This window comes from Ictalurus punctatus, chromosome 4 (genome assembly GCF_001660625.3).
Source record: "Ictalurus punctatus breed USDA103 chromosome 4, Coco_2.0, whole genome shotgun sequence".
Taxonomy (NCBI): Eukaryota; Metazoa; Chordata; class Actinopteri; order Siluriformes; family Ictaluridae; genus Ictalurus; species Ictalurus punctatus.
In genome coordinates, this window is record NC_071284.1 from 1,470,001 (window position 1) to 1,496,680 (window position 26,680).

At 42.0% G+C, this 26,680-nt stretch overlaps 2 protein-coding genes across 3 annotated transcripts in view; both read left to right on the forward strand.

Moving 5' to 3' along the window:
• hipk3b (homeodomain interacting protein kinase 3b) overlaps nt 1–13,038 on the forward strand; it is a 45,756-nt gene extending 32,718 nt beyond the window's left edge. The window contains exons 10-17 of one of the 2 annotated variants that reach the window (XM_053677817.1): nt 113–219; nt 754–924; nt 1,011–1,325; nt 2,504–2,650; nt 2,862–3,097; nt 5,572–5,623; nt 7,865–8,004; nt 9,661–13,038. In XM_053677817.1, coding sequence (XP_053533792.1) covers nt 113–219; nt 754–924; nt 1,011–1,325; nt 2,504–2,650; nt 2,862–3,097; nt 5,572–5,623; nt 7,865–8,004; nt 9,661–10,280 — 1,788 coding nt within the window. In that variant the 3' untranslated portion in view covers nt 10,281–13,038. The remainder of the gene's footprint in view (nt 1–112; nt 220–753; nt 925–1,010; nt 1,326–2,503; nt 2,651–2,861; nt 3,098–5,571; nt 5,624–7,864; nt 8,005–9,660) is intronic. The other variant, XM_053677818.1, reaches the window with a different exon arrangement.
• Nucleotides 13,039–16,493: 3,455 nt separating this feature from the next.
• kiaa1549lb (KIAA1549-like b) overlaps nt 16,494–26,680 on the forward strand; it is a 48,045-nt gene continuing 37,858 nt past the window's right edge. Inside the window, exons 1-2 of the mRNA XM_017466783.3 lie at nt 16,494–16,933; nt 26,291–26,644. Of these exons, the coding sequence (XP_017322272.1) occupies nt 16,702–16,933; nt 26,291–26,644 (586 nt within the window). The 5' untranslated portion in view covers nt 16,494–16,701. The remainder of the gene's footprint in view (nt 16,934–26,290; nt 26,645–26,680) is intronic.

Below are 26,680 nucleotides of genomic sequence, written 5' to 3' on the forward strand. Positions count from 1 at the left end.
GAAAATAAAAGACAGTGTGCATGTAAACTTTTCTCTAGTGTCTAATCTTTGCTAAATCAGACAGGCAGTGTCTGGCGGTCAGCGTAAAATCTCGTCACTTGTCTGTTTCCAGCAAGCCTGGTCCGGTCGGCCGCAGCAGATCCTGGTCCCGGCCTGGCAGCAGGTGACCCCGGTGGCGTCCGATTCTGTGGCAGGACCACAGAGGCTGGCAGACTGGGGGTGAGTGAGTGAGTGTGTATGTGGGTGAGTGAGTGGGTATGTGAGTGGGTATGTGGGTGGGTGATTGGGTGAGTGAGTGGGTATGTGGGTGAGTGGGCGGGTGGGTGAGTGAGTGAGTGGGTATGTGGGTGGGTGAGTGAGTGGGTATGTGGGTGGGTGATTGGGTGAGTGAGTGGGTATGTGGGTGAGTGGGCGGGTGGGTGAGTGAGTGAGTGGGTATGTGGGTGGGTGATTGGGTGAGTGAGTGGGTATGTGGGTGGGTGGGTGATTGGATGAGTGAGTGGGTATGTGGGTGAGTGGGCGGGTGGGTGGGTGAGTGAGTGGGCAGATGGCTGGGTGAGTGAGTGGGTATGTGGGTGAGTGGGCGGGTGGGTGAGTGAGTGAGTGAGTGGGTGGGTATGTGGGTGAGTGGGCGGGTGGGTGAGTGAGTGAGTGGGTATGTGGGTGGGTGGGTGAGTGAGTGGGTGATGGATAGGAAACTGAATTTTAGCACGTTAAATGATCTCAATCACTATCATTTCTCATGTTTTTCAGAAAAGTCCGGCCTCACGGGAACCACTACAGCTCCATCCTGCCCCACCCCCAACCTCTGTTAGCCAATCACATGACGGCCATGTCGGCGCACCAGCCAATCAGCATCGGAATCGCTCATGTGGTGTGGCCGCAGCCGGCGTCCAACAAGAGAAACAAACCCTGCCTGAACAGGTGAGTCCGATGTCTGACTCGAGCACGGACTGAAACTCGGATTGTTCCCTGACTTGACTTTATTTTTATTTTTATTTTTATTTTAGGACTAACTTCTCACACAACAGCAACACACACACCTCGGCGTGCCATTCCCCGAAGACCACCAACACTCGCAAACGCACCGAGGAAGTCGAGGGTCGTCAAGATTGTGTGGTGGAGGCAGAGTCACAGGAGGAGGAGGAGGAGCCTGCGTGCTGTAAGGTGGAAGTGGAGGCGGAGTCTAACGGGATGGGCGTGTCTGAGAAGCAGAGGCAGGCGGTGACGGCCGACACACAGAGTCCAGCAGGCAGTGTGATCAGCATCAGCAGTGATGAAGAGGATGATGAAGAGGAGCCGGGAGCGCAGAGGCACTCAGTAGAGTGAGAGCAAAAAAAATTATTTATAAAATGCTTTCAATAGAAAATGCATGAAATATTGGTTTAGTATTTATTATATTCATCTTTTACATATGGGTGACAGTAAAGGTTTCATTTTGAAAAGTATTTGACAAAAAAAAAAATACAGTAATGGTATAAATTATCATTTACACATTTATATGAAAATAAGATCTAAACATTTTTTCTAGATTTTACTTAATTATTATTATTATTTTTTAATATATGAATTAAATAAGAGTAATATGATATAGTGGCAATTTATTACTTTTACTATTATTATTATTATTATTATTATTATTACATAACATGAACCAGGCAAGTTAACGCCAAACCAACAGATGAATAAATAAATTTCTTGTGAATGATGTGCCACAGACCAAATGCAAAAAAAAAAAAAAAACCTTTTTTTTTTTCTTTCCTAATTTCCATAAATAGTTTTTAGGCAATTTTTAAAATGCCAATATGCAAAACTATTCTATCGTGATACAGTAAAAAAAATATAGATGCTTTTAGAGGTTTTTGTAGAATTTTATAACTCTTAGAGATTATTATTATTATTATTATTATTATTATTATTATTATTATTATTATTATTATTATATATTTTTTTTAATTAAATAAACTTTTTTTAAACCCAATAAAACAAAAAAAACTACTTTTTTGTACAGTTAACAAAAAAGATATATATGTGTGTATATATGTATATGTGTGTGTGTGTGTGTGTATATATATATATATATATATAGAGAGATTTTTTTTACTGTATCACGATAGAATAGTTTTGCATATTGGCATTTTAAAAATGCCAAGAATTTTATAACTCTTAGAGATTATTATTATTATTATTATTATTATTATTATTATTATTATTATTATTATATATTTTTTTTAATTAAATAAACTTTTTTTAAACCCAATAAAACAAAAAAAACTACTTTTTTGTACAGTTAACAAAAAAGATATATATGTGTGTATATATGTATATGTGTGTGTGTGTGTGTGTGTGTATATATATATATATATAGAGAGAGAGAGAGAGAGAGATAAAAAAAAAAAAACAAGGTTAATTAAGACTGTTATCTGACTTTTAAATAGAATGATCATTTTTTAGTTTTAGAGGTATTATATAAAGTGTGTGTGTGTGTGTGTGTGTGTGTAAGGTGTAAAGGCAGTACGGAGTGTGAGGCGTGTCTGAGTACGCTGAATATGGAGCGTGCGTGTTCCCTCAGCAGTCCCGACTCCAGCCTCAGTACCAGCTCGTCCGCATCAGTGCAGTCCAGCACCTCACCCTGCAAGAGACCCAACAGGTACACACACGCGCACACACACACCCACACACACACACACACACACACTCATTTAATCAATCAACACACAATGATTACTGTAGCTAATTAATATTATGCCTAAACCTAAATGTAAACCCTTCTTCTACCAGACCCAGTCAAAACTGGCTTTCACAGAGATTGTGTATACGTAATGTGTGTGCGTGCGTGTGTGTGTGCGATGTGTACGCAGCATGTCTGAGGACGAGCGAGAGAGTGGCTGTGATACGGTAGACGGCTCTCCTGCCTCGGACTCCTCCGGTCGCGCGGACAGTCCGTTCCTGGAAAGCCGTTACATCGCTGACGGGAATCAGAACCGTAAAAGTCACGCGAACGCAGAGACGAAGATGAGCAAAGCACCTGTACGGACCATGGTGGTGCCTCCCATGAGGGTGCAGAATAACAACAACGAACCGACGGCCGGGACGGGTACGGAACATTTCCGTCACTTTATATCCAACAGAAATGGGAAATAACCGAGTGTGCTGTGTGTTACGAGCGGACGACGCGGTTCTCAAAGTTTCGGATGATAATCTAGATCATGCTACAACTCTGGAAAACAAATTGGATTGTTATTTTTGTATTGTTTAGTTTTTTTTGACAGCGGTCCTTCAAGGATTTGTTTATCTAACTTTAACTTTAATTCTGTTTAGAACCCTGACCTGGGATTAATTCTGATCCTGTCTAAAAATGTCGGCGCTAATTGCAGGGTTTCCCATGAGATTGATGGTTGTTAATACTTACAGGTGCGTCTCAGAAAGTGTTAATATCGTGGAAAAGGTCCCCCCCCCCACAATTTCATTCAAAAATTGGAACTTTCATACTCTATATTCTAGACTTGTTACACATAAAGTGAAATATTTCAAATTTTTTTTTTTTTTTTTTAATCTCGATGATTACGGCTTGCAGCTCACGGAAATCAAAACTCCAGCATCTCAAAATATTAGAATAAAGAATTTATAATACAGAAATGTCGACCTGAGACGACTCTAATCAGAGAATTAACTCCAAACACCTGCGAAGATTTCCCGAGGCTTCAATCTCTCAGTCTGGTTCAGTACACACACACACACACACACACACACACACACACAATCACGGGGAAGATGGAAGTCAATGCTGCATTTCATGTGGAAATCAAGGTTCCGGAGTCTGGAGGAAGAGCGGAGAGGAGCAGAATCCGAGATGCTTGGAGTCCAGTGTGAAGTTTCCACGGTCAGTGATGATTTGGGTTGCCAGGTCATCTGCTGGTGTCGGTCCAGTGTGTTTTCTCAAGTGGAGAGTTGATGCAGCGTCTACCAGGAGATTTTAGATACTTCATGCTTCATCTGCTGACGAGCTTTATGGAGACGCTGATTTCCTTTTCCAGCAGGACTCGACACCTGCACACAGTGCCAAAACTTCTAGTAACCGCTTTACTGACCGTGGAGTTACCGTGCTCGATCGTCCAGCCGACTCGCCTGACCCGAACCCCATAGAGAATCTACGAGAGACACCAGACCCGACGATACAGACGAGCTGAAGACCTCTCTCAAAGCAGCCTGGACCTCCAGAACACCTCAGCAGCGCCACGGGCCGATCGCCTCCACGCCACGCCGCACTGATGCGGTCATTCCTGCACAAGGATTAAAACCCCGACCGAGAATCAGCGCATGAATTAACACCCTGTTCACAAGGTCCACATCTCTATTATAAATTCCTTTATTCGGATATTTTGAGATGCCGGATGTTTGATTTCCGTGAGCTGTAATCCGGAATTAAAACAAAATTGAAATATTTCACTTTATGTGTAATGAATGTAGTATATATGAAAGTTCCATATTTTGAATTAAATTCCAGGTGGGGGGGCACAAACTTTAAACCCCCTTCGCTTCAAGATTGATATTAATCCCGGAGAGCAAAGTGAGTGAGCAACAGGAATACAGAGAAGTTTCCTCGGAATCTAAAAGCGGGACTAAATTATTGTCTTCAGTGTAATTAATTAATTAATTGATTGATTGGTTAATTAATTCAATAAATAAATAAATTAATTAATTAATTACAAGTACGTGGAAGGTAAGAAGTTCTTCCTGAGGTTTTTATCCAGGGTCTCGGGGTAATATTATTAATTGTCGTCGTCTCCTACGTATCAATCCTTTAATGAAATGGTGAACACTCCCTAGTGTAAACGCTGTCTATCCGTGCGAGCATGTACTCGTAACGACTCGACGTGCTCGCAGATACGTACATACGCTCAAACATCGATTAGCGAGCTTGTCTTTCGCGCTGATGTTTGTTGGTAAACGAGACCTTTCATCTTCACCCGCGATGACGTCACGTGACGCGTCTCGGCCCAGATCTGCGGTAATTCCGAAAAATCGCAAGCTCCTCCAAACGCAAAAAAAAAAAAAAAAAACCCACGATTTTGCGTTCGATTCTGCGATCGTAAAATCGCCAGATCCTGGAGGGACTGCCGAAAAGGTTTTACCCGTGGAGGAATTCTAATGGCGGCGATGGATTACGGAACGATTAAAGATGCTGTGAACACGTCGTCGTGCGCGTATATACAGGGCTTTACGGTAAGCACCAGTTTACACGTTTTAGTCAAAAAATTCCAAACGGAAAGCGTTCGACTTTGACGCCGTACTCCGGTTTGACGCGGAGGTGCCGTCACGACTGTTTTCGACGACGTGTAATTTGTGTCTCCGATGTGCTTCCAGTAACAGTCGAGTCAGTGCCATATACAGCCTTGACCTCAAACATGAACTTGAAGATCTTAAAGGAACCCCCACAGCCACGTGGTATAGAGATGCGCGGGTTAATCGCGACCCTGTGTGCTTGAAGGCTGGTGGAGTTCATTCCTGTCAGGTCAGGGTTGTAATTAGAGACCGGCACTGGACCGACTTGCTGTCGTCTGTTTTCAGGTCACGCGTCTTGGGGTTACGCAGCTATAATAGGTGAAAGTCGGCCGTACAGGTGATTATGGCTGCAGCTCCGGATTCTCTCCTGCATATTCTGTGTGCCGTGTTTTTTCCTTTTTTTTTCCCCTTTTCTCTTCCCTGACCTGTATTTCTGAACAATCCTGATTCATGAGCTTCTTTGCTCTTTAAATATGAATTCTTTTAGATTTCGCCGGCAGGCCGTCAGAAAAAGCTGTCCTAACGATCATGTATAAATCAAATACCAGTAGCCAGGTTTTGCAACTCATTTTAAGGTAAACTGCTCTATTATATGATCATAACCGTGAGGGAGAAGCTAGGTAATAGTACGCAATGCAATACATCCGCGACAACTAAACTTTTTAAACTTGTCTGAATTAAAATAAATAAATAACCGTACCCGACACGTATACGTTCCCCGTCCGCAGCCGTGCAGATGCAGGTCCAGAGCTTCGGGTATGTTCACGTCAGACGTGAAGGAAGGAAAAAGTGTGATCTCTGTGACTTGAACCGTGACGTGGGGCTGTAAGAGCATTTCAGAAACCGTCGATCTCGTGCGATTTGTCTAGACGAGACATCCGGCGTGTCGAGGGTCTGCAGGCTGAAACACCCCGTTGTTGAGCGAGAGAGATCGGAAGCCTGTAGTAACGCAAATGATCAACTCTTTACGACCGCGATGGGCAGAAAAGCAACTCGGAATGCGCAAACCTTGAGGTTTATGATGGACAACAGTAGACGAACACGTCGGGTTCCTCTCCCGTCAGCGACGGACGGGAATCTGAGGCCATCTCGAGCACGGACTCGCCCACACTGGAAAGCTGAAGACTTGAATAAGACCTGTTCCTGGCTGACGCGAGAGGAGCCCGGCGTAGTCGTCTACTGCGATGTCTCGAGATGCTTTCCTGCTCATCGCGGTCGTAAAGCGTGATTTATACGAGTTACCCGGTCCAGTCGGGTCGTTTTCCTCCGACCCGCTCTCAACACGGCGTTTCCGCTCACAGGACTGTCGCTCACTCGATGTTTTCTGTTTCTTTCGCACCATTCTCTGCAAACCCTGCAGACTGTCGCGTGCGTGAAAGTCCCAGCGGATCAGCGGTTTCTCATGTACTCGAACCGGCCCGTCTTGGTACCTGCATCCGTGCCGTTCCCCATTCTGATGTTTGATGTGAAGTCACCCGAAGCTCCCGGCCCGTATCTGCACCGTGTTACGCATTCCGTACGCTGCCCTGAAAGCGAACGATCAACTGTAGGCAGATCTCGCACACGATAACATGCAAAATGATCTATTATATTAGTCTTCCTTTAAATAAATAAAAAATAAAAATACAACGTCGATACAAGAGAAACATCCGGACCTTCCAGAAACAAACAAACAACAAAAAAAAACGAATAAAAAAAATCCTCCACTTGCTTTATGAACTGTTTCGCAGAATGACACCACCTCAGCGTCAAGGTCAGAATGAACCCCCGTGCGAGTGTTTTTTTTATATTTAAGTAACGGAGCAGCATGTACCAGGTTTGTGTTTCCAGATGGTGCTGGTCTTAACGCTCACAGATTGGCTACGCTGCAACTTGGATCTGTTGAGAATGACTAAAAAGAAACGTGATCCGTGTGTTTGGATGAGTCATGTGACACAAATGTGGCCGCCTTTTCATGCTTTCTCTTACCTTTTGTGGAAAATCCCTTCTTTTGATTTTCCTGTTTGTGACATAATCATCAGTATAATCTAATTCCATGTTCGACATCAGGCTTAAGGTTGTAGTGCATGCTTGTCCGGTCGCTGGGGGTGTATTTTTAGATGCTGGTCTGACCAGAAGCTTTAAATAACAACAAACGATATTTAGTTACCGATCCCCCTCGTTTCACCGTTTGAGACGATTACATCTGATTACGTCTGATTGCCCTAGCGCGACGGTGAAATCCGGGTTCGGATTTATTTTCAGTAACAGCAGGTTTCTATTAATAGTCAATACGCTCGTGAATGTATCATACACGTTATAGTTTCTGTAGGGAACGATACGCTGTAAATCTAATAATACCTGGATAACAGGCTGTTCTTTAAGCAAGAAGCGAACGTGTGTATTCGCCGATACGGTGAATTTTTCTGTAGTCCGAGGTGTTTAAGTAAGATTTATGGAAGCGTCAGAGGTTTGGAACTGGTCAGAGGTGAAGGTTTAAGAGGAATTAAGACACTTGGGGACATGGTGTTATGGGGGAAAAAAAAAAAAATCTACTTCAGGGCAGTGACACTTTTCCTGTTTTTTTTAATCCGAGCAGTCCTCGAACCGTCGTGCCAGTCGAAAGGTCGCTTCGGTGCCGTCAGACAGATGCATCACTCGACCCCGCTCCTGAACCGACCGCAGAAACTCATCCCTCCACCCCAGCAGTCACAACCACCACCACCACCTTTCGGGCAGGTCAGTGTTCCACCGTTACTGCCTAAAAAGTCAAAGCAGTAGTCTTGCATCACTCAGCCCTTTACTTCTGTTACAGCTGAGATCACAAGTGTACATGCGCTTTAAAGAATCTGCATAATAATAATAATAATAATAATAATAATAATAAAAAGAGGAATCCTAAGTATTTCATGTTTATTTAGTCCTGCCCTGAATAAGCTTTTTCACACAACAGATGTTTGCACGTAGTCCACAAGACACGTAATACCCGAATTTACACAAATGAACCAGTTCAAAAGTTTACACACCCTTGATTCTTAATACTGTGGGTCGTCACCTGGATGATCAACGACCTGTTTGTCCTGAGCAGTTGAACCGCCCGCTGTTCTTCAGAAAAATCCTCCAGGTCCTGCACGTCCTTTGCTTTTCCGGCATCTTCTGCATATCTGAGCCCGATGTTGAGATCCATCGTTTCACGCCGAGGGCGACTGAGGGACTCGTACACGACTGTTATAAAAGCTGCAAACGTTCACTGTTGCTCAAGAAGGCAACACGATACATTAAGAGCTGGGGGGAGTGTAAACTTTTGCACAGGACGATCGTTGTGTAAATTGTTATTATTTTATCTTCCTGGAAACAGGTAATCATTTTATGTAGCTTCTGAATGGTGGGGTGGGGGAGAGAGATTTTTTTAACATCATCATAACTGTTCAAAAGTTTACACCCCCCACCACCGGCTCTTAATGGTATCGTGTTGCCTTCTTGAGCATCGTTAAAAGTTTGCACCTTTTGTAATACTCATGTATTAAATTATTAACTATTTGCGGATTCTGCAAGACGTATGCAGACTTATGACCACAGCTGTACATTGCGTTCTTTTATTTTTAGTTTTATGTTTGGAGTTATTGATGTTTATTATTGGAACGACTTCAAGTGAGAAGTCAGAAACAGGTTAATAACCACACACAATGATGGATTGTGACTTCCTGTGAACCACTGATAAAAGTGTCGGACGGTCAAAACTGTACCGCATTATTAAGAATAGAAAATCATACAGAGGCAAATTTATAATTAAAAATTGTTGTTCTTGCTAATATTTAATAGTTTTACATTCTTTACATTTCATAACCTGGGAACCAAATAACATTCAACGTCTTCAACTCGTTCTGTTTTTAAGCCTCCAGCACTCAGTATCCTAAATGATTTCCATTCAGAATATTTAATTAAATACACAGGGTGTGATATTGTGTTATTCCTTTTTATTCTTACGGTAAATTAAATGCCCCGCCGATGATTTAGGTGAAAAGCTTTAAAAGATGTTATTCTGGCAACCCTATAGAGCAGTAGATGACCCCTTGACCCAGACCGTCTCTTTTTATCGCAGTTCAGTCACAAAATTGTGTAAAAGTTAATTAATTCATTACTTATATATTAAGCATATAAGTATATATTCATCTCAGTTATAAGTAATAGGTTCTAAGTAATATTTAAGTGGCTGAACGTAGAAAACCTGTCGGAGATGTTTGAAGATCCTGGTGATGGAAGGTAGATGATGGCTAAAAGATGAAGGAAATGTGACAGACTAAAAATAGAATAAAAAATTAAAGTTTTAGTCTGTGATCTGCAGTTGTACTGCTCTGGTGTTTATATAATTCCTCGACTGGTTTTTGGTTTCAGCTCCAGCATCCCACGTCAGAATGGAACGGCAACTACAGCCACCGGCGCCCTCAGGCTTTCATCCCCCCCATGGTGCATGGCCATGCGTTCACCCTCACACATGGCAGCCCCACCCACTCTACGGCCCATCCCCCTGCCCCGCCCCTGGGCATCGTCCACCCACATGCGCAGCCCGCTTTGCTGTCTTACCCGCCTTCGGGTCCTCTGGTACCGACTGGCCCCATGTCGCACCTCCTGCCCTCGCCTGGTACTACACGGAGCCACGTGCTCCTTTCCCACCCGGCCAGGCACCTGGTCCACCAGGTGAGTGTGGGTATCAGTGCCCGCCTCCTTCCCTCGCCCACGCTCCATCCTCAGGGCCAGTTCAAACCTCTCTTCCCTTCACACTCGTACATCGCCTCTCCCGCCTACGCAGGCTTCCCCCTCAGCCCCACCAAACTCAGCCAGTACTCCTACATCTGACGCACGTTCGGTTCAGGCAGCCCGTCTACCCCCGTGTCCCATCGGGGTATCTTACGGGAACCACGAATCATCTGGTTTTCATGCCCAAAGCCATGGCACAAACAAGAACACAAGCTGTTTTTCTGAACCACATCAACTCGGGTGCAGTTGTACTTTAAATCGAGCTTTAAAAAAAAAATATATATATATATATATATATATATATATATATATATATATATATATATATATATATATATATATATATATATATATTTAACAGAATGTTTTTGAAGGTATATCGCAAGTTGGCGAAGAACACAAAGAGGAAAAGCAAGTATGGATGAAAAAAACAAACAAACAAAGACAATGTGTTTTTGCACATTTTCTACAACTTCTTGTCAGATTTTCAAATGAAGCACTCCTCCAAACAGGTGAATAAAAAGGAGGTGCCGGGAGGGGAGGGGGGGTGGAGTGGAGGGGAGGGTAGGGGGTGGTACGATTTAAGAAAAAAGAAAGAAAGAAAATGATGTAATCGCACACCACCTCCTCCTCCTCCTCCTCCTCCTCCTCTTCCTCTTCCTCGTCCCCTCTCAAATCTATTTTTCTATATTGCCTTCTGAGTCGTGCGAGACACATCTCCGTTTGTAAAGCCACCCCAGTATCCCGCTCACGAACCCCGACCCGCACATACCGTCCGCGTCGTGATGTTCCGCCTTTTCAGAGTATTTATACTGGTGTGGTTTCGGTGTCGAGTCACTTAATCGGATTAGAAAACGTGGTCGTTCCGTCACGCTGCATGTGTTCCTGCATGATCTGCAAACGTCGACGTCGGATCGGAGAGATGCCAATAGATGTCGCTCTTAACTGTTCCCGTCGTGACACTCGCTGCATCGTTTCAACACGTCCTCAGCCGTAGTGCCTTAAATATTCTGAGGTTGTTCATGTTACTACTTATATATAAAATATATCTAGAAACGAATAAATGTATCGGACTGCAGCACTTGAAGTTCAGATCGGTCCGTGCGTTCTGCGTGTGTATACGCACAGGTGTATGCTTTCATACCCGACTCTGGCATGGATGTGTCGCATTGCACAAAAAAAAAAAAAAGACAAACAACAAAAAAAAAAAAAAGTTTTCGAGTCTGAAACGTAGTCGGTTCTTTTTTTTTTTTTTTTTTTTTTTATTTCCTCCCCCCCACCCCCCCCCCCCCCCCCCCCTCCCTCGAGGACGGCATGCTTTTGCTGTAGCGAAACGCTAGCGGTTTGCTTAGTTTTTTCCTTTATTACCTTCTTTGACGAATGAACTAGTGTACAAAAAGCAAGCATCGAATACCGCTTAATGTTTGATAATCGATTTCTATTAAGTGGAGGGGAGAAAAAAAAAAAAATCCGATAAAAATGACTATTTACAGCGTTTGTACTGTTTAACGAAACTGCAATACAATCGAAATAGTCCTTGATTCTCAGCCGCGCGCACGTGTGTGTGTTTTTCGTTTCCGTTTTTTTTTTCTTTTCCCTCTCGTTTTATTTTTGGAATCGCTCGAGTTTTGTATTCTCGACGTGTAGAACGTGGTGGGCATGGCTTTGACTAGATGACGAAATGCAACTAGGTCTCCGATTCATGGTTTGGATTCATCTTCGCCTGACAGACCATGCAGTATTTGGAATATAATCTAATATATGTACGGTATATCTAATAGAGCTAGTCTATTTAGTGCTGAAGCTTGACGAGGTGTGACTTTTATCTTGTGCAATCTTCTCATTTATGCATGTGTGAAACAGTTTAACGTGTTTTATTTCTATATTATGTACTTCGTTCAGCGCTTACCGGTGTCGACTGCTTATTTTATACATTCCGTCAGGGAGATAATATGTATGTATGTATGTATGTATGTATGTATGTATGCTTTGTGCAGATTTCTTGATTTTTTTTTTTTTTTTTGTTGTTGTTGTTGTTTTTCTGGTAATCGTGCGTGTACTTTTTTTTGTTTTTCTTTTTTTTTTTGGGGTCTTTTTTTCTTTTTAATATAAAGTTGCTTGTGCAGCACCAAAGACTGTAATTCGTTATTAATTCGTTCATTTTCTAAGCAAGGTAGCTACTCTCCCTGCATAGACCTCATGTATACTGTAGTAATTATAGTCCTGGGGTAAGTTTTAAGAATAAACGGAAATGTATTTGAAATACGGCGTAGGTTAGCGTTTTAGGTTTAGCTTTTCTGAGCAAGTAATAAGACGTATCATCTATCTTGAATGTATCCTAGATAAGCTGCTATATTATTATTATTATTATTATTATTATTATTATTATTATTGCCACTTCAGATAGCTGTGAAATTAGATGATGATTTTTTTTCTCGGATCATATCTGCGTTTGTATTTGGGTTGAATAGTTTTGCTTTAATGTTTTGGAGTGTAATCGTAACTACTGTATTGCTGTTGATGGAGATTAGTTTGAGTTTGTTGATGCTCTGTGGGTCGGTGGTGTTTCGCATCAGTATTTTAACTTTCATTAACTGTTCTTTATGTAACTTAAGTTGAGGTTTTTTTTTTTTGTTGTTGTTGTTGTTTTTTCTTTTTTTCTTTTCTCTTCTGTTTACTTTTCCGTTATACATCGATCACGGTGATGGATTGAAGAACGGATATTGTTTTAACGTTCACACATTCGGTGAATTGGTTGTGTGAATTGTTACGGTTGGCCGAAATGTCAAGGAAAATGATTAATTATTAATCAAACCCCCCCCCCCCCTTCCCCAAAATTCCTTTTTTTTTTTTTTTTTTTTCTTTTTCTCGGGGTTCCATCTCATGCTATTTTATGCACTTGGATAGATCTCTGGGATTTGTAATGAAAATCCAGTGTTTTATTCAATTTATTATGATTTTTTTTTTTTTTTTCTACAGCGTTAACACTTTCTATAAAGCTGATATTGTTAAAGATTTATGGCTGTGTTTATAATTCTTTATTTGATAGCGTTAGCCTTTTTTTTTTTTTTTTTTTTTTTTTTTTTTTTTAAATACTCAAACAGGTTAATAATGCCTTATACAGCTCCGATAACACGCTATAATCGAGTGGAATTGAACATAAATGTTTTTTTTTTTTTTTTTTTTTTTTTTAAATAATGCCATGTAATTTGTTAATTATCAACAATTCTGAAAATTGATTTAGAAATTAAGCAAACAAACATTTAAGAACCTTTAAACATTCGAAACCTTTCGGTAATATTCCGGGTTTGTTTTTGAACGAATCCGGATTAATAAATTAATAATTTAAAAAAAAAATAAAAAATTCACAGACATGTATTGTTTGCATAATTATAGTACTATATCGTAGATTCGATAATGAGAATAAGTATATGAAGACCGTTATAATCATTTATTGATATGCCTTAAAACATGTTTAGGTGGCTAGAAATGAGTGGGGATTTTTCCAGACGCACGCGAGCTGGATTTCGGTATGAAGTCATCCGTATCGGTTCTGTAACTGTAGTGTTGTGCGGGTTGAAGTACTGGAGCTTGACGATGAGAATCGTTATAACCGCAGTTATATGAACTGATGAATATGGGCTTGGTATAGAAAGTGTTTCTGAAATTCATTCTCGCAGTAAAAGCGTTAAAAGCTTCATCTCCATGTTCAGGTCCTTCGCGTGGATCAAGCTTAACAATACGTGTTTTTCTTGTGACGGACGTTGGAGGGAAGAGTGCGTGTGCCTTTACTGAGGAGACCTTTTTAACGAATCGAGGCTGGATACGAGACACGGCGGTTTAAACTTCACGTTCCGGGGATCAAAATACTGAAATTACACCGTTTTCATTTGTAGAGCGAGATATTATTATTATTATTATTATTATTATTATTATTATTATTATTATTATTTCACTTACATCTACACTAACGTGGCTTTTCTTAGCTGCGGTAAATGTTTCTGTAAGCGTTCGTACGGTCTCCAGTTTTAGCCACAGCTGTGGGGGAGAAAGAAACCAGACAGAAACCAGTAGAGATGTGGAGTTGTATTTCGATCCCCGTGAAATGGCCTTCACCAGCAAATCCGTCTCCATTAACGTGTCTGATATTGTCAGAAAAATGACTGTACTTTTATTTCCGTACACTTTTCCCCCTCTAATCAACCTACTGAAAGATTTATTTTTCTTTTCATTATATTCACGTCATTGCTGGGTTTTTATTTGATTTTATTCAACCACTTTCTGACTGTACTTTTTACTTTTTCTTTTTTTTCTTCTTCTCCTAATCAGCCGACTATATGACTGCAATTTCAGTCACCGTTGCTATTATTATTATTATTATTATTATTATTATTACTTAATAATGTTCCTACTAATCTGTTGTTGCTACATTGGTATTATTGTTTTGTTTTTTAATCTATCCATTTAATTCAGGGTGTTTGTACTAATCTGCTGTTGCTACTGTATTATCCTGAAATCACCTCTCAGTATGAAGGTCCTAATGAATATATTTCCTGATTTGGAGTTACTGTTTTGAATTTTTTTTGCTTATTCGACGCACCGATGATGAAATAGAAGCTGTCACTCACTGTTTAACCGCGTGTCAATTCTGTGGCTTTTGTTTGCCCTTTGTTTTATTTTTTTAATTGAAGTTCCTTTCGATGCTACACTAGTTTTTGCCATGTAGCAATTGCACTGTGCAATATTTGACCGTATGAGGATTTTGGGGATGTGTGTGTGGGGGTGGGGGTGGGGGGGGGGGGCGAAAGCGTAACTCTCGGATGTGACGTCTTTACAGTTTGCGATAGTGTATCCTCTCTAGTTCTCAGTGACTTGGGTGTGACCGGGCTTCGTCACATTAAGCGGGTTTTCCAGGCGACTCTTTTTGGTGAGTGTCATAATAAAGAATTTATGGTGTATTGTCGAGATTCACTTTGAATTAAAAAAAAAAAAAAAATCTATTGCTGCAGTCTCTTATACACGTGTATTTTGTTTGTTTGTTTGTTTGTTTGTTTGTTTTTAATCGTCTCTGCGTTATAGATGACATGCAATCGTTATAGTTTGCTGTTCTAAGGTTATAGGTGATTTTTTTTTTTTTCTTTTTTTTTTTTTTTTTTTTTTAATATAGTCAAAATATTGATATTAAAATATCTTCATGACATCGTTTAGTGATTATTCATTATACTCATGGTCTAAACTTTTTTCCACGGAGGCGTGAGTATTTTTTATTTTTTTTTTATTTATTTTTTTTCCCCCAAATTGTTGTCATGTTACAGGACAAGATACAGATACTTTACATGCATGCGTGGATGCAGATTGAGCTAGAACCGAGGGGAGAATGATATAAGAAAAATAATTAAATAAAAAGGATGAAAGAGAGAAAGATGGATTTTAAGACAAAAAACAAACAAAAAAAAACTTTTATCACCTTTACAGGTTTTTTTCAGTTAGAGACTAAAGCTATTTGCTAATTTCCACCCACCGCCTCACTCTACCCTCTCACACAACAGCTATTAACTGGGGAGGGTGAAGGCGGAACGCATGCTTCCTCTGAGACACATGACGCCAACTTCCGCACCTTTTCAAACTGCTGCATCACAGGGCGGCGTAACACACTCGGACGGCCGCACGATCCGCCTTCTTCAGCATACGCGAGCTCACAGAGGTCCGTAGTTGGCGAGTGTCGCTGTGGTTGACAGGAGAGAGTATACCCTTCTTTCCCAGACTCTCAGACTATGTTCACGACCCTTAGTCTCCTGATCACAGGATTCGAACTCGCTCACAACCTCCTGATGACTGACCCCGCAAACGCTTTTCCGTCACTCCATGCAGGAGCCCAGACGTTCCAGCCCGTGCTGAGAGTGTGTCAAATACTAATAATTCATGTGTAATGTAGCATATGTGTAGCAATCAGGGCTACTCGTTCAGGCCTCCGTGCATTGGGTCATGAGTAAGGGAGGCGGGATCTTGGATGTACTAACCCGTCACGGCTGGTGATGATAAACCATGATCCAAATCGTATCTCCTGACCGGAGTCCGTTTTCATCGATGCACAGTTTGGGGGTGCCATTACTTTGTGCACAACGTCATATTGGCTACAGTGTGTGATTGTCCACCTGCAGACTGACCTGTATGATCGGTGGGCGTAAGGAACTGATTAGGTTGTAGTGTGTTATGTTTTCCACCAGGGGGCGCAGGTTGACAACGTGTACGAGTGGGATGCATGCGCGCGAGGCGTATTAATTAATAATTTCATATTAACAGATTTATTATTATTATTATTATTATTATTATTATTATTATTATTCCAGTAAATCTTTTGTAACGTGCGTGCAGAGAGCATCGGAGCAGCAGGGCTAGTGAATAGATAGAAGAGTGTGTGTGTGTGTGAGTGTGTGTGTGTGTGTGTGTGTGTGTGTGTGTGTGTGTGTGGTGCTGCAGTAGCAGTGATGATGATGATGATGATGATGATGATGCTCAAACAGGAAAGCAGCACGAGCAGCAGCTCCTAAATTCAGTGAGCACCGGAGGACAGCGGCAGGCTGCGGGAGTGCGCGACGCTCGGGTAGGGAAGGGTTGGGTTGGGTGACTCGCGGTTCCGGTTCGGTTCGGACAGATGTCTCAGTCACGGAAACGGAAATGGCTTCCGGATCCAGCTCGAGGATTGCGCGAGGAGGAGAGCAAGAAGAAGAGGAAGACTTCGTGCACGGAGCGCGCGTCTGCGCGCGGACATACCGCCGCGCCTGGCGCTCCTCTGGGGCGCGTGTAGTGGGCGCATGCCTGCGGCGGCGGAGCGGCAGAGGCGCGCGCGTAGGAGGCATGCTCGCGGGGTTAGTGCTGCTCCTGCTGCACGGTGCGCTCGCCAACCCCGGTAAGAGAGATGATAACTCTGCTTTTCATATTTTTTTTTATTTTATTTTTTTTAACCCCCCTACCGGTCACACCTCAGTGCGTGAGGAAGTTGGAACCTTGACGTGACGGAAAGGAAGAAATAAATAAATGCACCCGGTGATCATTTCATGCACGCGCGTGCATTTATTTATCGGAAGCCTGGGATAACGTGTTATTAATAGCTTAGAACTTAATGACTAAATCCCGTTTTCTCCTTCTTCCTCTTCTTTTTTTTTTTTTTTTTTTTTTTTTTTTTGCGCATTTCACTTGTACCGCATCGCTTAAAAGCTTCCGTCATCACCATGGCTACGACCCAGCACCATACAGCCAACTCCAGAATTTTTGGCACAATAATTATAAAAAAAAAAACAAAAATAAAAAAGAAGCTCTCTCTAATGTTGTATAGGTAACATATAGGGAAGGAGTCTCCAGTGCCAGTGCTTTGTAACAGTCAGAGATAAAGCTGTAACTTTAAGAAAGAGGAGATTACGCTTCTTTCACGTGACAAGCTGCGTTTTGTTTGTTTTTGTTTGTTTGTTTGTTTGTTAACTTATTAAGAATAAAGAGAGGCTGGTGAGGGTCCGACCGTTTAAAGCTGCTCTAGCGTAAATGAGAACAGGAACTGGCTTTCACAAACATTAAATGTAGCTATAAATGGATAAGAAGTACGGCGTGTCATTCATTAATAAATAAAATAAAAATCGCAATTCTTGGCGAGTTGCTATGGTATAAGACAAATAAAACACTTCATATTGTTTTATTAATTAATTAATTAATTTATTTATTTATCCTTTATTTAACCAGGAAGATCCCACTGAGATATCTCAATCTGTTGTTCCCGGGAGACCTGGTCAAGACGGCAGCACATGGAGTTTCGCACAGAGATAATCACAAAAAAACAATTAATACCAGTAAAATCAAGAAAAGCACTTACAGCACTCCTTTAACACTGCGCGTAAAAGACGTTTAAGAGTACTCGGCGGTGGCGCTTTCTCTGGTTTAACTCCATTTTGTAGATCGTTCCAGGCCTAGGGAGCAAAAAAAAAAAAAAAAAAAAATCCACATGATGTCCATCAGACCAGCCCACCTTCTTCCACTGCTCCAGGGTACACTTCTGATGGTCGTGTGCCCATTGTAGGAGATTTCGGTGGTGCACAGGGGGTCAGCATGGGCACTCTGACCGGTCAGCAGCTACGCAGCTCCACACGCAGCAAGCTGCGGTGCTCTGTCTGACCCAGTCGTCTCGCCATCACGGTTTGGGCCTCGTCAAAGTCAATCAGATCCTTACGCTTACCCATTTTTCCCGCTTCCAACACATCAACTTCGAGAACTGACGCTTCACTAATAAATATATCTCACGGCTCGACAGGTGCCGCTGTAACGAGATAATCGGTGTTCTTCACTTCACCTGTCAGTGGGTTTAATGTCACGGCTGATCAGTGTATATAAAACACGATTGATTTTTATTTATTTATTTGTTTGTTTGTTTTTGGGTGCGTATTTTCTTGTAGGTGCCAATAATTCTGGACTTTAGGATGGCAGTATGTGGTTTAGGATGTATCCTGTATCCAGAGAGACCAGGATTAAGCATGGAAGTCTGCATTTGGAATTTTTCTCCTCTAGTAATGGAGGATTCAGTTAGACTTTCTCTAGCAGTGAGCATGTTTGCGTGCGTTACTGTACAGCCATGACGCTACAACGCCGGCTGAGGGAAAATCTGCTTGCTCGTGCCATCTTTGTGCACGACGGCAAAATATTCAATTCCGCAGCCTCGACGTTTACTGCTGATGTACGCTGTAGCGCTGTGACTTCCTGGATTTATATACCATCAGTATGAATACGATTTAGATGTGTGCGTGCGCTACTGCCGCTGATTAAAGGTGTGATTAGTACGAGCTGAACTGCTCCGAGGAAACCCGTTCACGCCGATCTCGCTTATGACGGAAGTCTAATCCCAAATTCACGTCGGACATGCCGTATCGAGACCGCCGCACCAGACTCCGCCCAGCTGCACTTCCTTTCTGAGTTACCGGCAACAAAAAGAACAGCGCCGCACGTTGATTCGAATCCGTTTTGAGAAGTATAGCACTTGAAATAAGGGTTCCGGTTAACTCTAAAGCTAGGCTTGAGTCACACTTTAATGACCAGGGGTTTGAATTTGCGCTTTAGAGTCGTATATTTGAAATGTACTCTTCACGTACAGCGGATAAAGTTCAGGCCGGAACGTGCCAGAGTATCCCTTTAATCTGCTGCACTCATATAAATGATGTCTATTGATGCTCCTACAAACTTCTACCAAAAACGCACACTACACCTTTAACCGCGGACTCGAATCAGGGGTCTGTGCTGTCGCGTCTCCGGAAACCGGAGCCGTATCCAGGACACGGTAGAACTGGGTCATGGTGCTGAGAGAGTCAGAAGATGGTCTGATTTCAGAGAGAACACAGCGAGTGTTTGCTTTGTTTTCAGCGTTCTCTTCGTTTTTATATCCAAGCTGTGACGGTAGTTATATTAGCTACTGTATAGAAACTTCAAATCGAGCACGAAATCATTTACAGACTGGTATTCGTGAGACTAAGATTTGGATGAAGCCTCTCCTCTCAGAACATCATCACGATCCTCTACTTGTTCCACGTGCGAGCAGGTCAACGTTTTAGGGACTTGCGGACCGTGTTATAGAGCTCGGATGGTCCATAAAGACAGGGCGAGTCCATTCAGAACGAGATACAGAGCAGGAGCAGATGGTCGCTCGGTTCTCTCTGTGCGTCTCTGCCGAGTGACGGTTCATAATTTTAATGAATGGGATTGGGCGGTGAAGGCGGGTTACCTCTCCGTCTCTCCCTGCTTCACGACGGGACATTTCCAACCTGCAGCAGAATCTCCATCTTCATTCAGACTAATGGGATTTTAAGAGAGAAGGGAGAGAGATGAGCATTTAAAAAAAAAATCATGATCCATCACTTGGCGATAAAATGGCGATGAAATCATTTTTTTTCACCAATCCAGATCAAATTTTTATGTTCGAACTGCAGTAGGATCTCTCCTCAATGTCACTGTGACTTAGATACAACAAAAAGGCTGTGTGTGTGTGTGTGTGTGTGTGTGTGTGTGTTATTTTTTAAAGTGTGTCAGAAAGACTCGCAGGACGTTTAAAGTCCCCATGAAATGCAAATCGAACGCGAATATGTCCGCCTTAAATTGATCTAGAAGTTGGCGCGTTCCAAAAGAACGACGAAACTCGCATTTAGAAGATGTAGGCGTTGAAATTTATCACCACTAATACGGGTCAACAGTTTTAATGACATCGTCCTGCACTTCAGCGTCTCATCAGACTTTCTGTCCAATCAAATGCTCTCTAGAATCTGAATCGTCCCGCCCCTGACCGTTGAAAACTTCCCTGGCTTTGAGGTAAGCTAAACGCTACTGGCTGTTTAAAAACGGGGCGGAGCCACTCTATGTCCCGCCCTGACTTCCTGCTTCAGCGGAAATCCGTCGACGTCAACACGTCGGCTAATGCTCTGCGTTTCGAGGCGCTTCACGGGGACTGTAAGACTGGAGAAGAGCCACACGAGCGTGAGGTTTTCACTTGAACGTGAGCGAGCGGTCAAATTATTTTACGGAACAGAATTGAATGAGACTGAATATGAACAATGCAGGTACAGAATTCATCCTTAGTACCTGCCTCATCGGGGTCTCTGGTATAATTAGGCTACTAGCGACTGAAGTCATTGTAAAGCAGTTACACACAAAAATAACAACCATGTGAGCCAGATTTTTAAAAAAAAAACGTCCTGCATGAATCTCTGTTCCCCCTCCAAAAAACCCCCGAAACAACACCAAAACCCCCGCCATTTTGAGTTTAAATCCGAACACAGATACGGATATTTGTCGCACTAAACAGATACTGATATTGGCACCCCGACTGTTTCAGAAGGGCGGAAGTAAAATCCTCAGTGTTGCCAAGTAGAACCCAACAAACCCTTGATGCACCCACAATCCCCCTTCTTTCTAACAGTGTGTGTATTAAAAACACCGAATTATTGCTTATTATTTATCTTCCTAAAACCCAGAACCTGTCAGGAGTGTAGGTTTACCTCTTTCCATCTTGGCACTTAGTACACTTTTAGAACACATGGTTCATTAAGGGCTCATTGGATAAGTACACGGCTTCAGAAGGAGTACAGTAGATTTAGAGGAGCTTAAATTAGCCATGTGCTGCACACGGCCTCGTACCTTGTTCTCATCAGTACTCCGATGCCAGTTCCTCCACTGCTAACACCCACACACACACACAAAAGCTGTTTCCTCCTCCATATTGAGAATAAGCACAGATTTCAGTCATGTTGTAGAGCTGATATTTTAACATGAAGCTCAGACGAGCAACCAAGCCGAGCGCTAAGCGCAGATCTAAAAAAAAAAAAAAAGCAAAAAGGCGATAAGTGGATTCGCAGATTCGAATGTTTGCACTACGGATAAATAAAGAGGAAACGAGTTTAGAGTTTACTGTTGGATCCGAGTGTTGCATTCTCACGGGTGTTTTATAAAACGCCACTGAAGATGGACTAATTTGCCGATATGACGACGCGATATCGGTGCGATCGATTACGCCACGATATGCGTTATTCTAGCGACCACAATATCCCCCTGTAAAGAGTTCATTTATTTATTTATTTTCAATCGCATTTACATATTCTGGAATTCGGCTGATTTGACTGTTTTTGGATTTTGAAAGTTCTTTCAGCGTTCGTTTAGTTTCGACGACGTCAAATAGATCGGATTCTTAAGCGTTTATTGTTCAACGCAAAAAAAAAAAAAAAAAGAAAGTCATCTTATCTTTCCTCGGTGAAAATATCTCGAATATAGTCACATCTATCTCGAATGACTTATTATAATGTTATCACACACCAAATATAAGATCATCAAACCTATTTCTTGACATCGCTACTCGGGTGTTTCAGGTGTAGTTTTCTCATCCTGTTGGCAGACCGTTTTGCTTCTTTCTAGAAATAAAATGATCTGAGACTATTTCAAGCTTGAAATGAGTACAGAAGGCTTGATATAGGATTAATCATCGTATATTTGTTTGATTGTAATCTTATAATAGGGAATACTGGATAGATGTGACTTTAATCGAGGTATCTCCACTTGCTAAGATGTCTTTTTTTTTTTTTTTTTTCTTTTCAGTTTACACCTGTAGGCGGGTTTATAGCAAACCTATAAGTCATGAAATGTGTATTGTAGGAATGTACATTTCTTAAATATCGCCCTAATGTCCACCGCTGCAGTCCTGAGATGCGCATTATTAGCGCAGGTGCATTCGGTAGGCCATTTATTTATTTATTTGTTTGTTTGTTTGTTTATTTAATACAGTAATGATATGGCACGTCGACCAGGCGTTTAGAGTAGTTTAATATTAACTAAGGTGAATTACGTATGGTGCAGTTCTACAGTTCATATTTCAGTTCATTTTAGAGAGGCTAAATAAAGCTCTGTACAGTTTTTCTCGCATGTCTGGCGTCTGCCCTGGTGTTAAACCTTTTAGAGTGGACTGAAGTGTGAAAGAAACGACCGCGAAGCTGGAGACACGGTTGATGTAAATCACGTCATACTTGTCATAAGGTTGATATGAAGAGGCTTGAAGGAGCGCGTACGTGCCGACTTGGTGGGTCGAGCCTGAGCGGCCTCGATATTTCAGCTTTAAAAAAAAAAAAATTAAAAATGAATCCTGTGTATACGTGTACGGTAAAAGACGACACACGTTGGAGAATAGTATCAGCTTATTTTCCTTTGTAGTATCTGTTTTTAATGTGCTTCGGCCGTTCTCAGACACTTTTATCCTAAGCCGCTCTTTGTGGATAGTAAGTCACATAGTAAGCTCGAGGTTGTTTAACAACACTATTCAAGGAATTAAACGTTGTGTGTTGTGATGTTGTAGTAAAATAATCAGCGATGGCGTGGTGTGATGAAACGCGTTAATGTTACCACTCTGGTTTCGATTATTTTCATGTATCAGCAAGTCTTTTCCTCCTCTTACCGTTCCTCCACAGTGATTTGCACTTATAATTTGATCATATTTCATTTATTAAAGAACGACACTCTTTTCATCCATTTATACTGTACATACAGCAAATTTGGTCATGTTGTCGCTTAGGTTAGAGCGGCTGGAAACGGTCGTTCCATCGCGAGTCTCGCTTTTTCCCCCCCTGTCTTGACGTTGAAGAAATGGGGGGAAAAATAGAAAAAAAAGAAAAAAACGGCGTGCGATATTAAGAAATCACAACGCGTAAACTCGTCTGTTCCGAAGATGTCGGAAAACCATAACGTTTTAACTTTAAAAAGTTACGGCTTTACTTCTGACTGTTAAACGGCGCTGACACTGGAGACTCCTTCCGTTTTTAGGACGTGACGAACCCGAACGGTCAATACGCACACTGTTGGAAAATGAGGGTCTTTTGTGGGTTCTTTATGGGTTCATTGGGTAATTAAGGCTTCTTTGCGTCTAAAAACAAAAAAACAAAAACGAGACAGGAGACCTAGATTCAGTCACTGTTTTAGCTTTCCTGGACAAAAGGACACAGAGCTTCAGCGCATACTGCAGCATCTGAGCTCGGCCAAAATTGTGTCGCATTCAGTAGGTCCGTCTCGGAGGGGTTAGATTGAAGAGCTCGGCCTTATTAAACCGATCAGACGTGTTTAAGCGACAGTCAGCTGGACTTCCTGACTTCCTTACAGAGTCGCTACGAATATATGGTAGTGAAAGTGTAGGTTAGCATGAAGGCTTTATTTCTCACCCTGATTTACTAAGATCCCACTAAGAGACCACGTTACATGTACAGTCTGGTATATTTCCTTCCGGTTGTGTGTGTGTGTGTGTGTGTGTGTGTGTGTGTTGCAGATTAATGGACGCAGAGTGATTCTGTAATTTAAATGACCTGGAAAGTCAAGGGGTTTTCTGTGAGTGCTCCCAGATGTGATAATGAGCTCTAAACAAATAAAATGCGTGTCTAGTTATGCATCAGCACGTAGAGATGGTGAGATGTATCCGAAATTACTCAAGAACACAAAATGAGAGTGTCGGTCCGAGGATGTGTGTGCGCTCATAAATGTATTGAAGTGTGTTTACATGAAGGCTTTCAATCCAATTGAGCCATCGATCCGATTATTACACAATTAAACTTTTACGACACACTTAAACAATTAAGTATCAAGAAGTATAGACTACTCCGGGTCTTCAAGTAACTGTTGCGTTGTGTTGTATTTATATTTACATTAAGCTCAAATCACCGAATAATTCACTGTAAACAAAGTCATCGAGGATATCAGACACACCAGACCAGGCCATTTTCAACACACGCTCATTTTTAATACATGGTTTATTTGACCTCTTCAGCGTTGCGGGAGCAGAGGTCTGTAATGTGGCTTCTGTGAGAGAATCTGCTCTCGTTTGCAGCACTGGATTCTGAATAAATGATGATGATGTGGATAAAAATTCTCTTCAGATATCAGGTTATCTCCAACTGAGCAGGCTTGTTAAGAAGAACAAGAGGGACATTTTGACAGAAGATGTGTGCAGGAAGATTGAGGTAGGAATTTGAGATGTGTCGGGCTGCACGTGAGGTACTGCAGGGTGTAAGTATACACTCCGGGGAGATGGAAAGTGTGTCGGTTCCCGACTAGGCGCATAATGGGACAAAGGGACACCGTGACCTTCACTGTTTCTAGTAAGTCGTTGTTATAAACTCAGGTGTGGAACTGGAGTGTGACATCACACACCTCAGTCCCTCCTGTCCTGTTCTCCTCACACCTCCATCCCTCAGACTGAATCCCTGTGAGCCAGAAGACCGCATTTATACAGTATAACTATAGATCCTGTTTCCACACAACAGTCAGCACTGTTTTGATTTAGTTGACCATGGTCTTGACCCTCGCACCGCTGGGGTTGGGGGTTTGAATCCTGCCTCCACCCTGTGTGTATGTGTGTATGTGTATGTGTGTGTGTGTGTGGAGTTTGCATGTTTTTCCCTGATTCGGGAGTTTCCTCCAGGTATCCTCCGGTTTCCTCCCCCAGTCCAAAGATATGTGTTGTAGGCTGGCATTTCCAAATTGTCCGTAGTGCGTGAACGTATGTGTGATTGCGCCCCTATGATGGGGTGACACCCCGTCCAGGGTGTCCCCCCGCTTTGTTCCCTGGGATAGGCTCCAGGTTCCCCCGCGACCCTGTGTAGGATAAGCAGGATGGATGGTATTGACCATGTAAATTCGATCGATAAAACAAAAATAACTTATTTTGATGTAATAAATGTGTCCACCACACATCTTTCATTTAGCCAGCACACATGGGAGAAGGAGAAAGACCTCAGCCATTGAAGAATACTCTTACTTTTGAGAATTTAACAAGAACCTATTGGTGGCTAGTTTTACTTGACTATGGTGTTTGAGCTTGTTTACTTGCAATGCTGTAGTTTTTGTCAGCTGAACCTCGACTAAAACTTACTACAGTCAAATGAATAAAATAAGTCTAAAACTAAATCCAAAGTAGGTGTCAAAAGGAACACTGGTCTGTACTTTGTTCTGCTAATTTGCTAACACGGTGTCTCTTTTGTCTATCACAGCTAACCCTTTGACTTAGTTCTTCTTTTATCTTAATTATTCAAAATGATGTGCCATATTTTGAATGAGCTTTCATTAGCATGACATGACTTAGTAACAGCCTCCTGTTTATTATGTGCCAGACTTGTAAATCCTAATAAATGAGTCATAGTGGCTGCGAGATATTGTCGAGCATCGACTGGTGAGAGAGTAGGCTGGATGGATGGATGGATGGATGGGTGGATGCATATATGGATTTGAGACCCATCCCAGACATCCTGCACAGAGCTTTGACACATCTAACACCTCTAGAAATGTGGCACAGTGCTTTTTCTGTCTTTTTATAGGTGTCATTTGTTTAAATATTTCTTCTGTTCTCTATAAATGAATGTCTGTGGCTGTGGTGTAAAGGGTATTGTGCAGCAAAGCCTTGACAAAGTAAAAGTATGGACTCTGAAAAGATTCTCATTGTTGTAATGGCTAATGGTCGTCATTTCAACCCCCCGAAATTACAAAATATTATACCAGTTCTGTTCAGTGTCTTTAATGCCTTTTTAAAATAATTGTGCTTTGAGTACGTTGTATTGTTCAGCATAGCTATAATTCTGACTGCCTTCTCCACAAAGAAACTTCTAGAACATATGACAGGAAAATTATACCTTCTATCCGCTATAGGATTTGAACTAAGGTTCTGCGTTGTAAAGATGAAATACTCCCAATATAACCATCTAAATTTCTTCTCCTACAGATGAAGCAAATTACGAGGCGTCTGGATCATTGGCATCGTCTCTGGACCAGGCAACCCTGTCCACCTCTCCTCTTCGGCCATCTGGTTTGCTTATGATTGATGAGGATCCCGTCTCGGCTATCCATTCTGATCCTGCAAGTCGACAAAGGGACATGAGAGAGAAGTCTGTATCAGCCAGAACTGCTGCGAAACCGCAGATCACTCTTCATTCAGGCTCCACTTTGGAGAGCCCCATTAAGGACGCCAACCAAACTGACCATTCTCCTGCAGAAGGTTCTCTTCAGAGAGCAGAGCCATCTTTTATGATCCCATCCTCTGCTGTGTTGCACATTAGAAACCAGTCTTCTGCTTCAGGTTTGGTGTTCAGCCCACAATCAATTACCAGTTTTG